The sequence below is a fragment of the Barbatula barbatula genome, assembly GCF_947034865.1.
Source record: "Barbatula barbatula genome assembly, chromosome: 1".
NCBI lineage: Eukaryota > Metazoa > Chordata > Actinopteri > Cypriniformes > Nemacheilidae > Barbatula > Barbatula barbatula.
This window is the reverse complement of record NC_136766.1, coordinates 3,758,759-3,776,951: the sequence shown is the minus strand read 5'-3', so window position 1 is coordinate 3,776,951 and position 18,193 is coordinate 3,758,759. Positions and strand designations below refer to the sequence as shown.

The following is an 18,193-nucleotide window of genomic DNA, read 5'->3' as shown; positions in this document are numbered from 1 at the left end:
GCTGCACACCATCTGACACCGTCTCACAAGATCTACGACCTTGATTCTTTTACTGGCCTTGTAGAAGAGTTTCGAGGCTTTAAATGATGTTTATTGTAAAATGACCGTCTCTCTCATCTGAGAAAGAAGAGCAAAAGTGTTAATGAATCAGACTGCACACATTTGATCTAAACTAAAGAAAGTAGCCTGTCGTGGCTTCTAGACATTGTACTTGTCCAAAAACAAACATTCTGTCATTATTATACTATTATACTGTATAAGTTGAAATTCACCCAGTTTTAAATATTTGCTCATTTTATTTATTTTATGATATGCACAAATGTTCTTTAATACTGCGTGCACTGCCAGAGGAACCTTTGGACACATAGGCAGTTATTTTATTTTATATTTAAATAGATAGATAGTAAGTAAAGTAAACTATTATTACGTTCAGATCAGAATGATGAGTTGGCTTTTATTTTTGTTTTAATTTCAGCAACTTTGCTAAGTGCTTTTGTCATTAATTATTCATTTTTTTGTTTTAAATTGTTATTAGTGTGTTGTGTGTTTTTTTCATGTTTAGTTTTTATTTATTTCCAGTTAATAATGATTATTTTTCATATATTATACAATATATATAATTGAAATTAAGGGCTCCAGTTTTGTGCCAAGGTGACATTTCTACATTTTTTAAACACAAAAGGAGAAATTTACAGGTCGATATAAGGGTATATAAATGACAAATTAGTATTTTAGGGTGAACTAACCCTTTAACAACAATAACCCTGCTTCATATTATTTGTATTATAGCAGCCTCTAGTGGCCTCAAAGAGTAAAACAATAAAGATCTGTTCCAACCAAACTCATCACACTTTTAGGTATATTCACTTTATTCACTGAGAAATAAGAATTTAGGTAAGATCTGAAAAAGTTATGAGCAAATAGACTTTATTACATGACAGTCAGACATGTTTTCTATGCAAGCAAAGTCAATATCAAACAAACGTAATACGCCAGATTCTCACACAGGATGATTTAAGATGCACAAATTAGTGTTAAGGGAGAAACAACCACACATACTTAAAAAAGCTTGTCGAACCCTTCATACTCTTCTATATAACCATATAGCACTGACAACAGGACTGTCAAGTAAATACAAATATTTTAAAACCCGCACCAAAAATAATGACTCATCCAAAATATGGAGTTCAATAAACAAGCTATTAGGATGAAAACAGATCCCAGAGGCAGATGTGAAACTGCAAGGCCACAGCTGAAGAGAGAATAACTAAGGCCATAACAGTTGAAAAAACACACAAAACTAAAGACGGAGTGTTAGCCAATGTAAACCCAATGGAAGTTCACAAAGAAAGCAGACTTGTGTCGTTTCTAACTCGAACACACTCTCACATCAGTCACCTGCTTAACAAAAACAAAGAAATGTTTAACTTTAATACACAGGATGTAAATGCAAAATCAGGGCGAAATATAACACGGCATCTTTACGTAGCCGTGCAAAGAGAACCAGACACAAATGAGCTTTGGCATTTAGTTGAGAAACCCGCCATTACATATGAAATAGCCACAACACATCCCTCATGTCAAGACTGTTTTACTTGTCAATGCCAAAACAGCTGTGTCATTCACACACATTCTCTCCGTTACGTTATATGCTCGGTCATTCATAAGACAGCAGATAAGCTCTTTACACAACTCAGGGTGTATAAAAGCAGACAGGTTGGACCTGCTTTTTCCTAGATTTCTTAAAGAGTACGCAAAAGATTTTCTCAAAGTCCTAAAGAAAGTACTGTTGACATCGGTCTCGTAAAAAGGGGGAAGCTAAGATAGAATGATTATCGTGTAGTTTAATATATATTATTTAGTGGAGGTCATACATGCTGCTGAAGTTAGAATACAGATCACCGGACTAGCTAGTTTCAGATGTCGTCAAGGCCTTTTGTGCAGGGCGAGCGATTTGTCAGTTGTCCGTATTAAGTCTTAAGTTAATTTCGTATACATTTTCTCCAATGCCATCACAAGGTTCTCTAGTATAAGATCCTTCATTATATTTGGTTACCAAGATTATTTTACACCTCCACCAGAAGTACAGAGAACAGCGTGCGCGTGAAGACGGACCGGGTGCGATGATGTCTTGTGTGGCAGCTGGAGGTTTGGAAGAAGATGTCCTGTCTCCAGATGTGATCTAGACGATTAGGTCTTCTTCTTGAGGTCTTCGAAGCGTCGAGACAGGTCGTCGAAGTCGATGTCATCTGACGTGTTGGGGTTCCCTCCGAAGGAGGATGAGGGGAGCGTGTTGGGAACAGACGGAAGCTCGGGAAGGCTGGAGTTGTCATAGAATTGGCCGGATGGGACTGGGCCTGGAGACAAAGCATATGTGTTAAGATAGAAGCATAAATAAGAAAATAAATCATTTATTTATTTATATAAGGCAATAAAAGGAGAAAGTATATACCTGGTATCACCTGGGGACAAGCAGAGGGTTTGACTGACAAATCATCGATCTTAAAGAAAAGCAACAATGAAAATGTTAACCCTCATAAACACTGACAAAACACACAAGTTGGTGTGTGGAGTTTGTACCTTAAAAAGTTATTCTGCCTTGTAATGTTAGTATTAGTTTGATGTAAATTGTTCTGGATGAAAGTGTCTGAATGCTTAGCACAGCAAATCCAATTTCAGCCTTTTAACAGTCCGCAGAAAAAATTAAGAGACCATTATAAATTTCCATTTCAGATCATTTCTAGATGTATTGTGGCTATTTCAGTCCAGTGTTCATTGAATTTCGATAAAAAGACACATGAAAACTGGGAAAAAATTCAGGTTATCACATAGAACTTTCTTTTTTACTTTTCCTGATTACTTTTATAGTATTGCTTAAAAGTGATCTGAAAAATACACAGCAAATTTTCTGTTATTTTGAAAAAAGTCATTTACTGAATGAAATACAAATAAACATATTACTTAAACACAAACCTATAAATAGTACATTTTAAAATCAGATATTAAACAAAGATATCGGAAATGTTCTCTTAATGTTTTTCAGCGACTGTAGATCTTTTTAGTTAAGACATGCTCTAAAAATATGATATTATTAGAAGCTTTAGTTGGTGCGGCCTTCAAATATTTGTGGACAAGGGGGAGGACTTGAATCCACTGTACTGTTAAGTTTGTGATCGGTCAGAAACCAAGGATTTCAGAATGAGATATTTTTTGCAACTTAATATCAACAGATGATCTTTGTGAACATGAAAGGCCGTTCTGAAAAAGATGTTACAGTATGTTTTTATAAAGGAATACACTTTTTTTAAAGGTGTAATCTTAATTTTGCATGACTGATTTCCAGTAGACACCTCTTTATCATTAGTAAAACACGACAAAGGAAAAGTAAGTTAGAACGGAGCCGTGCAACAACATGACCTCATGACAAGAAAATGTGCTTCCCAGGGATAGTATCATTTATTCACCCTCATGTCATATACATCTCTCTTATCTGTAGAACATAAAAGAAGATATGTCTCTTTGAGATGACATGAGGGTGAGTAAATGCTTAAAGGCATTTCCCCAAGAATTCCAAAAAAGCAGTAAACTCGACACGGCAGAGGTTAGAAATGAGTTTTTGATGCTTTGCGGCACGGGCATGCGGAAGTTCCCAGTGTGAAGAGCAGCTATAGAGCAGTGTTAAGACGGTATGAGAACTGTAACAAACTGCTCTTCCCTGAACAAGTCGTCCACATCTGGGTGAGGGGGTTGGTGAGGACTTGCACTTACAGATTCATAGGTAGGTGGGCAGCTGGGAAGTTGTGGTGGCTGCCCTCCTCTCGCTGGAGGTTGGAAGTTGCTAAAGCCATCATAGGTGCCAACAGGACCATTGAAGGCCTCCTATGGAAGATATAAACAGTTTTAGAGTTCAACTTGAACGCGTCTAAGATGCTTGAGAGTATGAGAAGTGCTTACAGCTCCTTTGGGTAAAGGGTAGTTGAAAGCTGTGGGCATGGGCATAGGCATGGGCATCGGCATGGCCGCACCGGGGGCGGTGAAACCTCCTCCACCCCCTCTACCACCCCCACCACCTCCGGGCTTCTTGAAGTCACTGTCCACATCTATCAGATCAGCCTCTTCCCCCGGACACACCTCTGGCTGTGAACACATGTGTTTAGATGTGAAATGTCTGCAGATAAGCAGAGATGAGCGAAAGGAACAGGAGTTTAGGACCTACCCGAACCATGGCATCAGGTTCATAGGGGACGTTGTAGTTTTTGGCGATCTCTATGAGATAACGCTCCACCAAAATCTTTGGCGGGGCCTCCACGCTCAGTTTGTGCATAAGCTAAGAAAGAAAGTCAAATGTGAAATTATTAGAACAACTAAAACTAGATTTATAAATGGTGCTTTGCCTACTACACAAATAGGTGTCGAATCATACCCTATCATTCACTGTTCCGATCTGGTTTGTCCGGCATAGCTTTGCGTACTCTTTGCTGTATTTGGCACACAACTGGTCTGAAACCTGCGAGGCAAAAAAAACATGAGAAGAAAAACACGTGCCAATCCACCAATATATTTAAGATAGAAAACACACGCACGATTTTCAGTTCTGCAACTTCTGATTGTAGACGGGGAGCCGCCCAGATGAGGGTGGACACCGCTTCTTGTAGACCGGGGTCAAGTTCTCTGAAGAGATCAAAAGAAACTGTAAACACCTCCTGTCACATACAGACAGCGAGAGCTTGGAAAAAACTTCTGACTTACTTCATGGACTGTATTAAACCAAAACGGGTGAGCAACAGATCACAGTATAACTCCAGAATCTCCATGGCCTCCACCAGATAATCTTCTCTGATGATGTGCTCGACTCTGATCCTCGCACGCTCATCTTTGCCTGCCGACAGGTAGTCCGCGATTTCCTTACGAGCCTTTTGGGCCAATTCAGCTAATTCAGAAGAAAAAGAGAAGAAATGACAAGCGATTCATTTCATTGTAAAGTTCATAGGAGGTCATCCAACTTACATTTCTTCTTCTCGAGAAGTTTGAGGCGGTTAATGACCAGCCTGAGGTTGACGCGAAGCCTCTCTGATTTAAACCCTCCACCGAGCATGATGGAGATCTGAGGATCTGAGGACAAACAATGCGAGAAGAAAATGTGTGAGCCGATGGTTGCCGTATCAGACAGACTGTCAAATCTCAAACTCATTTAGAGATCACTGCTCGAATTAGGAGCGATGTCATATCACGACAAAAGCAAATGTGAACAATAAGAGGCTAATCTTGATCAATTCGGTTAGTCCGACATTTAGAAAAACAAAATAAACATTACTAAAAATACAACTTATCCTGTATTTCACGTCACAACACCTACAAAACAAGAAGTTTCAGTGGTACTATTGTGACACACTGTTAAATCAAATATATTATGTGAACCAGGAGCATTTCCTTTTGTTATGGACACAATAAATGTAAAAACATTAGTTTGTTAGCAGTATGTTCTTTTACACGTACAGTCTACAGCATGAGTCACAAGAATCTAAGAAACACCCAAAACATACAACAATAAGCTTAACAACAGCCGACCCAACAATCAACAATCTATTGTTATTCAATCAAATCCCATAACTGTATAATTCTAACAACAGGACATATAAATGAAACACAGATCACATTTGAAACAATGAAAAGTAACCAGGAAGAGACTCGATTAGCAAGCGGCTAACAGCACCTTATTCACCAAAGTCAACCAAGATCCATCCACAACCCTACAAATGTGTAATAAAACACGACGCTTTACAAATCGATCATGAATTTAAGAGACAAATGTATAATAAATGTCATATTTACAGACGATAATGAGAAGTCGGTGTCGATGACAACGATGGGCGACTGTTTAGTTGCACTTCACTTCCGCATTGGGCGTGTCGACGTCACTCGTGTCGCGTCACATCACATGACCTGTGAGGGAAAACCCCAAATCACATGCTCTTAATGACGTCATGTTTATTACGTTTAAACAGGGCGTAGGGAATTGATGTAAAGCTTTTTGTTGATTTTTTTGAGTTAATCGTCATATATACGTAAGGTTTTCTCCATTTCTATAGTTTTTACTGTATAAGAAACGTATGTTTAAATGATGTCCCGGAAAGCTTTCACGCGTATATTTATTTCATGACAACTCTCGAAACACATTTATTTTGTGCGTTTTGTGAATACACGCGGAAAATAAGAATATAAATTTGACACTTTACGTCGTATTTCCGCGTCTGCGTATAAACTATTTTCTGAAAGATGTCAAGCGCCACCTGCTGGAAAACTCGTCGAATAGGTTCGATTCATTTGAAAGAATCGGTTCCTTCGGACGATTCATTTCTTGCTAATCGCTTCAGACGGATCATAACTACAGAATAAACGATTTAAAAAACAACTCTCAGCCAGTGTTTCTTATTGACACGTAAAGAATACAAAGAATATGACTTCGGTTTGGCACAGTTCACAGTTTATTTCCAATTTAAACACGTATAGAAGTAAAAAAATGACAAAAACTTCCCTTGCTTTGCCAGATTTGGCTCTGTTGCGGTTCGGTTTGGCACATGGAAAACTTCACATTGAAATGATACAGGAATGAGAAAGCAAATGAGATGACGTCATTCCACGACAACAAACGAAACACGTTTTGATTTTTGATTGTGACGTCATCGAGCGCTCTTGAGAACTGTGATGCTAGTGTGGAGTTTGAGCACTCTTCAGTCAGTCACTAGTGAGTGAGGTCGATGTGTTTTTATGAAGATCTGTTAGTCACACAAATGAGAGGCACGGGACAAGGGACGACCTTAAAGGGATAGTTCACCCAAAAATAAAAATTCATTCATCATTTACTCGTGACGTTTCAAATCTGTATGACTTTCTATATTCTGCAGAAGAAGATATTTTGAAGAACGCTGGTAACACTGTATAGATGTAAAACTGCTGTTACATTTCTTAAAATATCTCGTGTTCCACAGAGGTTTTGAATGACATGAGGTTGAATAAATGATGACAGAATTGGATTTGTTTAGGTGTCATAACCCAACTATCAGTGGTTATGATCCTCATGCGTAAACTTCATACGACATCAAGCCTATAAAGTCTGAGAACAACAACATCGGTGCAAAATACTTTTAGATTGTCCCTCATTTTAGGAAAAAAGTACAAAATAAACATACAAAGTTACAAAAACTGATCACATGGTAACGCTAAGAACATTCTTCATCCAAACGGTCAAACTCTACAGTTTAATAGCACCGAGACCTCTTCACACCGAAGAGACTGTGACCGACACAGCTAGTGTATGAGATGAAGTGTGCGGACACACGGGTGCTTTCCTCATCTTCAAACACAAAGATGAAATACTAGGACGAGTCATTCTGGGTCTCCTGAGAAGTTCCATTGCTGGGCAGCAGAGGAGCTTGCGATGACACAGAGATCTTGTATGGAAGCGTGTCTTTCGTGAGCATCTTCTTGGTGGCGCTCACCAGACGGGAGTAGTTATCCCGGTTGTATTCGGAAGCGTGCGGAGGCGTGCGCAGCAGGGGCGGGTTGTCCCTGTCGATGCGTGAGAGAAAGAGGGGAGGACGCCGCTGACGCTCTCCGTCCTTAAGGGAGTCTGGCAGGGCTTTGTGTTTGCTCTCCGGGAGCAGCATGATGCAGAGGACGGACAGGACGGCAAAGGAAGCGAAGACCACGTGGTGAAGGAAATAGCCGCCGTTATTCTGAAGCTCCATCAGAGAGGATGCAGCCATCCCGACGCAGCCCGCGGCCATGATCAGACCCAACGAACCACCACTGAGGACGACACACACATTTAAAACATGAAATAACTGAATGTTGTGTGTTACAGTGGTTGATCAATATGGGATTTACTGCCCATGCTGATTTAAAATATTGATCTTTAAATACAGATGGATATCACATGCGAAATTAACATCTACACGAACTATTTACTCAAAATGTATAGCTTTTGTTTCAGCTGGCTAGATTTGGGAACAATAAACAGAAATCATTTATTGTATAGGTACATAAAAAAAATCTTTATTAAAGTCCCAGTGAAATAAAAATGATCATGCCTATTTTTCATGATATATTGCAGTGTGTATTGTAAATAGTTCATCAATGGTTTTTCTTAAAGCACATTAAAAACACCACATGACTATTTAAACAACATTAAACTTGATTTTCACCACACCACACAATGATTTATGATTATGATTAAGTTACGATTAATAAGAAATAACAATTTAAGAAAAATTTGATCAGAGATGGCGATTGGCAAAAAATTACAGACTGCACCTTTAACTTAGTTAACAGTGGGAATGACAATTTAAAACTGGACAAATAGTATAAAATGATTTATATTTTAGAATTTTGTCAGATGCTTTTATTCAAAGTGACACACAGTGCATTTTAGTCTATACATGTCTTTCATCAGGATGTAGTTTCCCTGGGATCAAACCCACGACGTAACTGAACTAATGACAAAATGAAGTTCTTGACTAGTTGATTTTCGTCATCCTATAAAACATAAAATGATATAATGCTGGAGCTTACCGCACAACAGTGGGCATGACTTCACTGCCAAAGAACACACTGAGCATGGCCAAAGCTTGAGATGACAGAAGACCGAATACAGACAGAACCAGAACCAGCCCCCCACGCAGATCTGCAAATAAAAGAGAAAAGGATTCTAACACAAACTTTCTTAAATGTGCAAGAGCATCATGTAACTGTTCACTTTGGTAAACTCACATTGTGTGAGAGCCAGCAGTAGCAGTGAAGACAGACCGGTGAGGATGGCAGACAGCAGCAGGATCCCTCTGCGACCGAAACGGTCCACAGTCATACAGAGAAAGACACAGGCCAGCGCTCCGGTCAACACGCGCAGAAAATAACTGAAGTAGAAGTGATGCGAGTAGATGTGCAGGTTACGTGTGAAACAGTACTGGATTCCCGTGCCAATGAAACTGGGAAAAAAAACAGAAGAGAATCAGCGTTTTTATTTCAGTCACTAATGAGATTTTGTCATTAACTTCAATGAATAAAATCTCACATAGCATGAGACGGTTCAAATGAGTCGTTAGTTTAAATGGGGTATATGGACACGGGAAGATGACGTACTCCCACTAAAATCTCAGCCAGCTAGGTCACTTCTGGGATTTTCTAGGATTTTTCACCAAGTGATAACTTTGTGTTTTGTAAGAAAATGGTCATATTTAGACGAACCAACTGCACTACGGGTGAGCATTGTTAAGAGCCTCTGTGATCGTGACTCTAGCAAGTGCAAAAAGCTCACTTTGCTCTTTTCATATTTGTTGATGTACCTTGAAACGGATCGTCTGAAGTGCTTCTCCTTTTTTGTGATTTTAGTATGAAGTAAATGGACGTGGGCGAGTTAGGACTGGTTTCAGGAGTAACTTACAGAGTAAATCCCAAGATCAGGCAGTTCCTCCACATGACTCTGGTGTGACGCATCTCCAAAACGTTATGAAACTTTGGCTGAACATCTTCACCGAACATCTCATCTATCTCTACAGAGATACAGAAAAACGAGCAGAGGGTGTTACAGACAGAAGTAGGATTTCAGACCATCTGACCGGCAAATTCCGAAGGAAAATCAGATTCAGTTCCTTCAACTTAACCACCATAAATGAATCCTTTCAGGGTCATGATTTGTAGTAATGTAATTCAGCCAGTGAGCTGAGATGACATTAAACGTAGTGAAAGTGCCAAGAAACCAAGAGCCCTGGAGGGTTCATCAGCCAATGACATAAATACAAAACATGTCATTCTTATAACAACATCAAACTTTATAAAGCTTTCCTGCGGCTCAGTGGTTAGAAAATGGCGCTTGCAACACCAAGGTCATGGGGTAGATCGAAGGGATTGCACGGAAAAAAAACTAATGTACATTATAATGCAATGTAAGTCGCTTTTGAGTAAATGTAAATGTAATAAAGCTTTGTAGAGTTAAATGGTGAGCACTTTAAAGTCATATGGGGTTTGGTCACATGTAAGACGTCTCACCTGACAGCAGTGTTTCAGCAGGGAACAGCTCATCTCTCACAGACACACCATTTCGTGTCGAGAAAGACTGAAGGCATATTTTTGCCTGATAGATTTGAGATGTGGCCAAAAGCCAACGAGGCGATTCTGGAAACACTGAAGCACAACTGTGGACACAAACACACAATGGTGCTTATCTAAACATGAATGTTAAGCGACCAATCATAGGTTTGTTTTAATTTGTCATTAAGGGGCGACAATAACAGGGAATAATACTTTTTCCAGAAAGTAAAAGAGAGAAAGCGTTTTTGGACTTTTTAGAAATCCATGTGATGTATCGACGCGTGCACACAGGCACTGGACTCGGAAACATTCCCATGACTGACTCACCACCAATAGGAAAGCAGCAGTAACAGGGGTAGCGTGGCGACAGCTTGAAGCACCGGCCAATCGCGGCAAAGCACAGCAAGTCCGGGCAATACAAGCTCGGCGAACACGGCGAAGAAGCCACTGACCATAGAAACCATCAGCCTGTGAGACGGGTCACACCACTCCAGACCTAAGAAAGCAAGATATAAGAAAAACATGAGCAATAAAGAGACAGAAATAGACCATTGTAGGTAAAAGATCATTTAAAGGCAGACGGTCAGAATTACAAAATAACAGCCCAATTAATGCCACAGCTGAGATGTGCGTCTAAAAATATTTTTATGGTGTTTAAGTGACTCAAGCCATTTATATTTTCATTCAGGGAGCATTTAACATTAAACCCAAAAAGCCAGTGTTCATTTAGATTCATGTATAATACATGTGTAAACTTATCAGGGAGAAATGTGGGATTAAATGGGTTAACTCCAGTAAACAAGTCTGTCTCCTCCCGAGAGAAGGAAGTTCTTTAGTCCTCCATCCTTTTATTGTTTCTGAACTCCACATCTATCATCACCACATGAACCCCTCTGAACGTTTTGTAAGATCTGAACAACTTGTTCACCGTTTGCTTTTAATAATAAAAAATACATAATAATAATAATCGTATACAGAACGGATTCTTGGGATAAGGAATCTATCTTTGCTTTTACATTGAAATAGTTTCATTACAGTTGTTTCAAGCGCATGGAGAAAATAAAACTTATTCTCAACAAAGTGTTTAAAATACCCCAAATTGAAAAATATAAATTTTAATCCATAGACTGAAATATATAAGGTTTCAAACAATACCATATAGGGAACAGCTCTTTATAAATGTCTTTGTTCTGTTGAACACAAAAGAAGATATTTTGAAGAATGTAAGAAAGCAAATAGAGTTCTGGGACACTTTTGACTCGCATTGTCGTACTATGGTTACGAGCATTTGTCCAAATATCTTTCTCTGGCTTCATCAAAACAAAGACATTCATACAGATTTGGAACAACTCGAGGGCGAGTAAATGATGAATTTTTATTTTTGGTGAACTGTTCCTTTAATCTTCAATTATATTCCATGAAAGAATTGTATCCTCTCTTTGTGTATAACTCCGTTATAGGATATTTATCATACTGAAGAAATCATGTCCAGATCACGTATAAGGATTGTGGATGGGTATAGTTTAAGCTAGGGATGCTTATTGGTTCTCGTAATAATGTACCGATACCAAAGGCTGATATCTCATGTGACATAACTGAAAGACATTTTTTGTTGTGAAATTTGATTGTGAAAAGCACATAAAATGGTTTCTTTCTTGTTTAAGGAGGAGTTGTTTGTAATTATGAAGTTATTTTATCTTTTATAGGTCTCACTGTGTTGTGAAAAGATACAAGCATCGACACAGGCGAGTACCAGAAAAAATATCTGTACTTGTACTCTGTCCTTACAAAATGATAACAGTGCATCCCTAGTTGACACGAACAATGTTGACGTCAACCCTGTCATTCCAGTGTGATCATTTGGCATTTCTGTGTTGTCTTTGTTCTTATGTTCATTAAGGAAGCTTCAAGTTAAGAAAAAAAAACATGGCTTTACTGTACAACACATGGTACAAAAAATAAGTCATTCCATTCTGTCATTTTATTCCAGATGGAATGTTAGATATATGCGGTATGCGTCTGTTTACGTTTACATTTCAACAATTCCTCATTCTGCCCCGAATCACAGTCTCCCACACTTCAAAAAGAACACCTAACAGGCTTTCGTGTAGTGCCCTACAGAGACAGCACTGACTTAAGCCGCGGTCAGACTTGACTTTGAGCACGCGAAGATCGTTCGGACGGCGGTACGAAAATGGGCGGGCGTGATTCCTCCATTTTTCACATTTGTGTACCGAGTGGTCCGCTGTGATGTTTTTATCTCCTATTGGTCTCACGCACTCACATGACACGAATGCTCAGGCCAGAGTTCACTTGAACTTTGCTACGCAGCGACGTGCGTTTCTGGTCTGTCGAATTCACATGCGTATTGAATGAATGGAAGCTTTCCTTTAGCTCAGTGGTAAGAGCATTGTGGTACAACGCAAGGTTGTGGGTTGGATCCCAGGATATGTACATATGTAAAATGTATAGGATAATGCAATGCAAGTCACTTTGGATAAAGCGTCTGCCAAATGCCTAAATGTAAATGTAAGTCAATGGAGGGAAAAGTCAAGTGTGACCGCGGCATTACCTTCAACACGCACATACGCTCCTACTTAACAATCACAGGAAGTCCAGGACACAAACCGTTCCACAATGGAAAAACTGAGCAGATCCTGCTATCAGGACAGTGGACAAAACACAGAGAAAGCTTCATTCACACAGATTACTGTGCTGTAACAGATGGTTTTCAGCTTGTGGACAGTGTGTTCTTCAACACGACATGTGTGAGATATAAATGGAATGTTGTGCACTGAACCCCAGCTGATCAACGGCCATCGGTTCACCCCCACCTATACAAACAGAGAAACCCACAGAGAGAAGATTCCAGAAACCCACATTGAGCAAGAAGTCAGTCTTTATCAGCAGCGTTCTGTCTTGAAACATAACATCTCAATACACGTCTGTCTTTGAGATTCACCCAGAAACGGCTATAATGAGTCAAATTGTTTTTTTAATCCATAAACTTTCAAAACTAACCATCAGAAGAAATGCGCCCAAACAAATCTATATCAAATATTGACAGGTGATGTTCCAGGGTGGAATCCTTTCAAAACCTCCTGTTTGTTGTAGATAGCCTCAAATGTTTTGTCTGAAAAAGAGGTCACATAATGGATTGTACTCACGTGCAATATAAGAGGCCAAAAACACTCCAGCTAATGTTAGGCCTTGACAGAGACGGAGAAGAGGAATGACAGACGGGCTGTTTGAAAGACAAACCATTACACCCAGCAGACCAGACGAAACCACTGACAGCAGAAGAGACGGCCGCCGACCCAACCTGAGACAACACACAGATCAAACGCGTCCCCAAGATACGACTACATAATAATAATAATGATTTTGAAAGTCTTACCAGTCACAAACTGTGCCGAAGAGAATATAACCCAGAATCCAGCCTGTCATGAAACAAATATGATGGAGTGGGATTTTCCAGTAGTCGTCGCACACCAAGTTCCACTGAGAACATATAGAGAGAAAAGAGACAAGTTGGAGAAAAGGTTACAGAGATGCCGCTTGGTCATCTTTACTTGGTTTGTGGCGAAACAGCACAAAACGGCTGTTTGTTGTATAACAAATTCCCACCATCCCATTACAGCTAATGTGAAGCCATGCTGTTCCTGTTTTACACTTTTCTTCTGCCTTAACTTGTTTTTCTCTGCTTCCAGAAGAGCCTTCTTTTAAATTCCATACAAAATTCATGACATTGAAATAAAGGCTGAGAAGGAAACATATTGCTATTGAAGGTCAGAGGAAGAGTTTCAGGCGATTTACCTCCGGTGGAAAAAACGTAGTGTTCCCTAAGGAGTGTTTAGGGGAATAAAAAGTTATTCTTAACATTACAGTGTTTCTATGCACAATACTGTTGACTGTACGTTGACATTAGACGGTCGCCAGCTATACTTATGTTTTAAAGTGAATATATATATATTATAATGTACGTTAGATATGTGGAACACAGTAGAGATATTTTGTTTTTTTGAAAAATGAACCACAGTTTAACAACTCGGCATAGTTTTACCACAAATAGCAAAAACTAAATAAAATATAGAAATAAATAATATCAAATAAAACTATTTCCATAAGGAAAAACGTATGCGCTACTGCAATACAGTAGGTACAAATTTGATCATATACAGAAGTTTCATATCCATTTTAACCCAAAACAATTAGAAAAAAATTATACTTATTTAAATTATAAAATACTCTATTATAAACTATTTAATACATTCAAATTAAACTCTACATTTATGAGAGACACACATTATCAGAATGACTTTTGTGAACCACACGGCTAGTCAACACTAACATAACATTATTTATATTGTTAAAATTAAGTATTTTGGGAAATATTCAACAACATACAACAATACTTTGGAGTATCGCATATATTTAAAGTTGAATATAATGTACACAAATATTGTCAAATTCCCTTCAGTCCAACATGAAACTAGTTGAACTAGTAACTTTGTATTAGCAGTTATCGTACTATGACATATCTCTCATTGCTCCCTGAAATCTTTGTAAGTCGCTTCGGATAAAAGCGTCTGCTAAATGACTAAATGTAAATGTACATTAATAAATACTGTAGTGAACGTCTTTAAAGCTTACCAAAGTGACTATTTACCAACGTAGCATTATTTGTATTGTTAAAATTAAGTATTTATGGAAATATTCAACAACATACAACAATACTTTGGAGTATCGCATATATTTAAAGTTGAACATAATGTACACAAATATTGTCAAATTCCCTTCAGTCCAACATGAAATTGTTTCGTTTACATTAGTATTTATTATAGTAGTGAACTTCATCTTTAGTGTAGAGCTTTAAAAGCTTACCAAAGTGTGAATGTTTACTAGTTTATCAATTGCCTACAGTAAATACTACATAGTGTAGTATACATTAACAACTTGCAGCAATACTACATTTCCCAATAGTAAGCATTAAAGTACACCACAGTACTCTCATGTGGGGTGAACCTCAAAGCACCAGAAGCCATCACAGATCGGTCTCCGGGATAAACCCCTCTTCTTCAGCCCGTTTCTCCATCAGGGGTCACACACTAACCTCGGTCACTAGATTATTCCGAAGGCCCGCGGGTTTGCTGTACTCGTATCCTCCGGTGCACCGCACGGCTTCTCTCAGCAGGTCACCCGTCTGGTTGCTCGCATTCGCCGGGTACCTGTAGAGCTCGCAGCGGCTGAACCCGGATCCCTTCGCCCACGGGACGGTGAGGTTGAGGTACTCTTGTCTGGAGAGGTTCCCGAACACATCGGGCGACGGCAGTAACGTTAGATCCGGACTGCAGTGGTAAGACTCCGGGACGAGCGTGAAGAAAACATCGCTGAAGAGATTCAACGACACCGCAAAGTTTGGGAACCAGCTGAAAAGAGTCACGATCCGGTTGTATCGCCCGTATCCGCCGATCTTGGGGTAGATCTTCGTCTCAAACTCCATAGCTGCGGACCTCATCGATGGAAACGGCTGTTTGCCGGAGACATTTCACGGGAAGTAACGTTGCGACTGAGATGCTTCTTCGGGAAGCGCGATTTATTTGAACGAATCGATTCTTTTGAGCCAGCCGTCCGATTCTTTCGAGTCGTTGATCCCAGAAATCCTTGCGCGACACTTTAAACCTTTTGGTGACGTAACTGCTGTTTTATTTTCCACGATTGGACTTATTATCACTCAACAGTGTTAGCTGTGAATAGCTTTAACGTGATTTGTTAAAACATCACTGTTTATTACCTTCTTCATGTCATTAGTTGTTCGACTCTGCAATACACAACTATATATACTCACAGTATCATCTGTATAAAGCACATCTGTACGTAGTAAAGTCTCTCTCCTCATATTTATTAACTGTTTTATTAACTTCTGAGACGATAAAGCTCTTTCTGATTCCTTATATTCAGGAAAACGCTAGCGAGTCGGTTGGAAAACGAATCACTTCAAAAGAATCATCCTTCGCGAATCGGACCTCAGCGTAGCGAAGTCCTGCCTAGTGACGTAAGAAGAGAAACAGATGACACACTGATCCAATAACAGCGCGTCATTATGTATTCAGGTCCAGTATGACAGTTCCAGTAAAGCTGGTCTCTTACATTATAGGTTTGAGTTATTTTGGACCGGTTGCTCGTAACTAGTTGTCGTAGATTATTGGACTGTGTGGTTCTATATATAAGGTTTAACATTCACAGAACCTTTCTGTTGCTTAAAGGTTTGTCAGACTACAAAAAGGTAAGAATTGAATGAAAATGTTCGAACGATTATGTTGAATAATGTAGGAAATATCAAAGACAAGACCCCTGGTTATATAGGCTGCTATAAGAATACCATCTTTATTAGAATACAACCAGAAAATACAGGAAATGTGGGCAAAAGAAAAAAAACGCTTTTGTAGTGTTTAGCAAGACGTCCACTTACACTTGAACAATAGCGGAAAGCCGACTCTTCTAAACCTAAAAGGACCCGCATTTTAATTCTGATCCCTGCTGGAAAAAACCCCAATAGATGAAATCCAATAAAAATGGATTTACTGGTTATAATGGAAATTATAATGGTATGTGGTGGATTGGGTTGGATATGAAATTCTGCTAGAATAATCCCCAAAACGCTACAAAAACGAATTTTGTGGTGGTTCAAATGTGAAAAAAATATAACGGGTTGTTTTTCATGAGAATATCTGTGATGGTTTTACGGTTTTTAAGCGGTGCTTAGTGCCAAGCAAGGTCACACTAAATATGACGCAAATGCATGAAGAAGCATTTTGGCTTGATGTTAAAAAACTTTTTTTATAAAGAAACTACATTTATTCATTTGGCAGACGCCTTTATACAAAGCGACTTATGAGAAGGCGAGTTTATAAACATTTTGTTGTATAAGGCCATGCTGCTAGGAGGATTAAAGCTGGAGAAGGCAAAGGCGAGAATGAACAAGATTTTGTTTGACATATGGATGGTCTTGGATGGGCAAGGCAATCCTGTCAATTTGCCTTATTTAACATTAGAAAGGTAAGACCCTTCCTCACTGAGCATGTGGCACAACTCCTTGTCCAGGCCCTGGTCATCTCAAGGTTGGACTACTACAATGCTCTCCTTGCAAATGCTATCAAACCACTTAAGCTGGTTCAAAACGCAGCAGCACGCTTCATCTTTAAACAGCCCAAAAGGGCTCATGTGACACCCCTCTTCATCTCTCTCCACTGGCTACCGGTCGAAGCCTGGATCAGATTCAAGTCACTGATGTTTGCCTACAGGACTATCACTGGATCTGCGGAGGCATACTTTCACACCCCATCAAGAACCCTGCGTTCAGCAAACCAGCGGCGTCTGTGTTGCATTCTCATAAGGGCACTAAATCCCTTTCCCGCTCATTCTCCTTCACTGCTCCTTACTGGTGGAACATTCTTCCCAATGCGATCCGGTCAACCACATCTCTCACAACCTTCAAAAAACTACGTAAAACACAAATCTTCTGTGAATACTTGACTGACAAATGAAAAAAAAAACACTAACCCTCTCTCTTCTCTCAACAGGTAGTGGTCTAGCTCTTGAAGAAACTAGCAACTCCGTATTAGCAGTTCTCGCACTATTGCTCTTGTATGACTTATTTCTCATTGCTCCCCGAACTCTTTGTAAATCGCTTTGGATAAAAGCGTCTGCTAAATGACTAAATGTAAATGTAGGTCATGTTGCCACATTAGATTCTTCGTAATCTCATCCGTTTAGAAAACTGTAACTCTTTACAGTTTATTATTATTTATGGCCACAGCAATCTCATTATTTTTTTCACTTATATTTCATACATTGCTTTTTGGCCTCATTGTATTTTGATGTGCCGTTTATATTATTGCTAGAAAACAATGCCAATGTCGTGGGTTCTCGATCCCGGGGATTGCACATACTCAGAAACAAATGTATAGGATAATGCAATGTAAGTCGCTGTGGATAAAAGGTGTGATAACTTGCCCCTGCAAACAAAGCTTATTTTTTTGTGTACATTGATATTATGAACATGTAATATTGTTAGTGCTTGTCCCAAAAAGAATCACAAAACAAG

General features: G+C 39.2%; 2 protein-coding genes across 3 annotated transcripts; both read right to left on the bottom strand.

Annotated features, from left to right (window-relative positions):
- Positions 1-846: 846 nt before the first annotated feature.
- ist1 (IST1 factor associated with ESCRT-III) lies at positions 847-6,005 on the bottom strand. Of its 2 annotated transcripts, XM_079464008.1 has the most exons (11): positions 5,833-5,908; positions 5,714-5,750; positions 5,008-5,112; positions 4,750-4,930; positions 4,584-4,671; positions 4,424-4,507; positions 4,217-4,327; positions 3,955-4,137; positions 3,769-3,879; positions 2,453-2,501; positions 847-2,357 (listed from the first exon to the last, which is right to left on the bottom strand). In XM_079464008.1, the coding sequence occupies exons 3-11, from the start codon at positions 5,093-5,095 to the stop codon at positions 2,191-2,193; spliced, it is 1,062 nt and encodes a 353-aa protein (XP_079320134.1). In that variant the 5' UTR covers positions 5,096-5,112; positions 5,714-5,750; positions 5,833-5,908; the 3' UTR covers positions 847-2,190. The 2 variants fall into 2 exon arrangements, with proteins under 2 accessions (XP_079320134.1, XP_079320133.1); XM_079464007.1 differs by lacking the exon at positions 5,714-5,750 and having other exon boundaries at positions 849-2,357; positions 5,833-6,005.
- Positions 6,006-6,403: 398 nt separating this feature from the next.
- slc22a31 (solute carrier family 22 member 31) lies at positions 6,404-15,736 on the bottom strand. Its single transcript, XM_079449850.1, has 9 exons — positions 15,200-15,736; positions 13,484-13,587; positions 13,254-13,408; positions 10,414-10,582; positions 10,045-10,190; positions 9,440-9,548; positions 8,770-8,984; positions 8,572-8,683; positions 6,404-7,809 (listed from the first exon to the last, which is right to left on the bottom strand). The coding sequence occupies exons 1-9, from the start codon at positions 15,602-15,604 to the stop codon at positions 7,377-7,379; spliced, it is 1,848 nt and encodes a 615-aa protein (XP_079305976.1). The 5' UTR covers positions 15,605-15,736; the 3' UTR covers positions 6,404-7,376.
- Between the last annotated feature and the right edge of the window lie 2,457 nt (positions 15,737-18,193).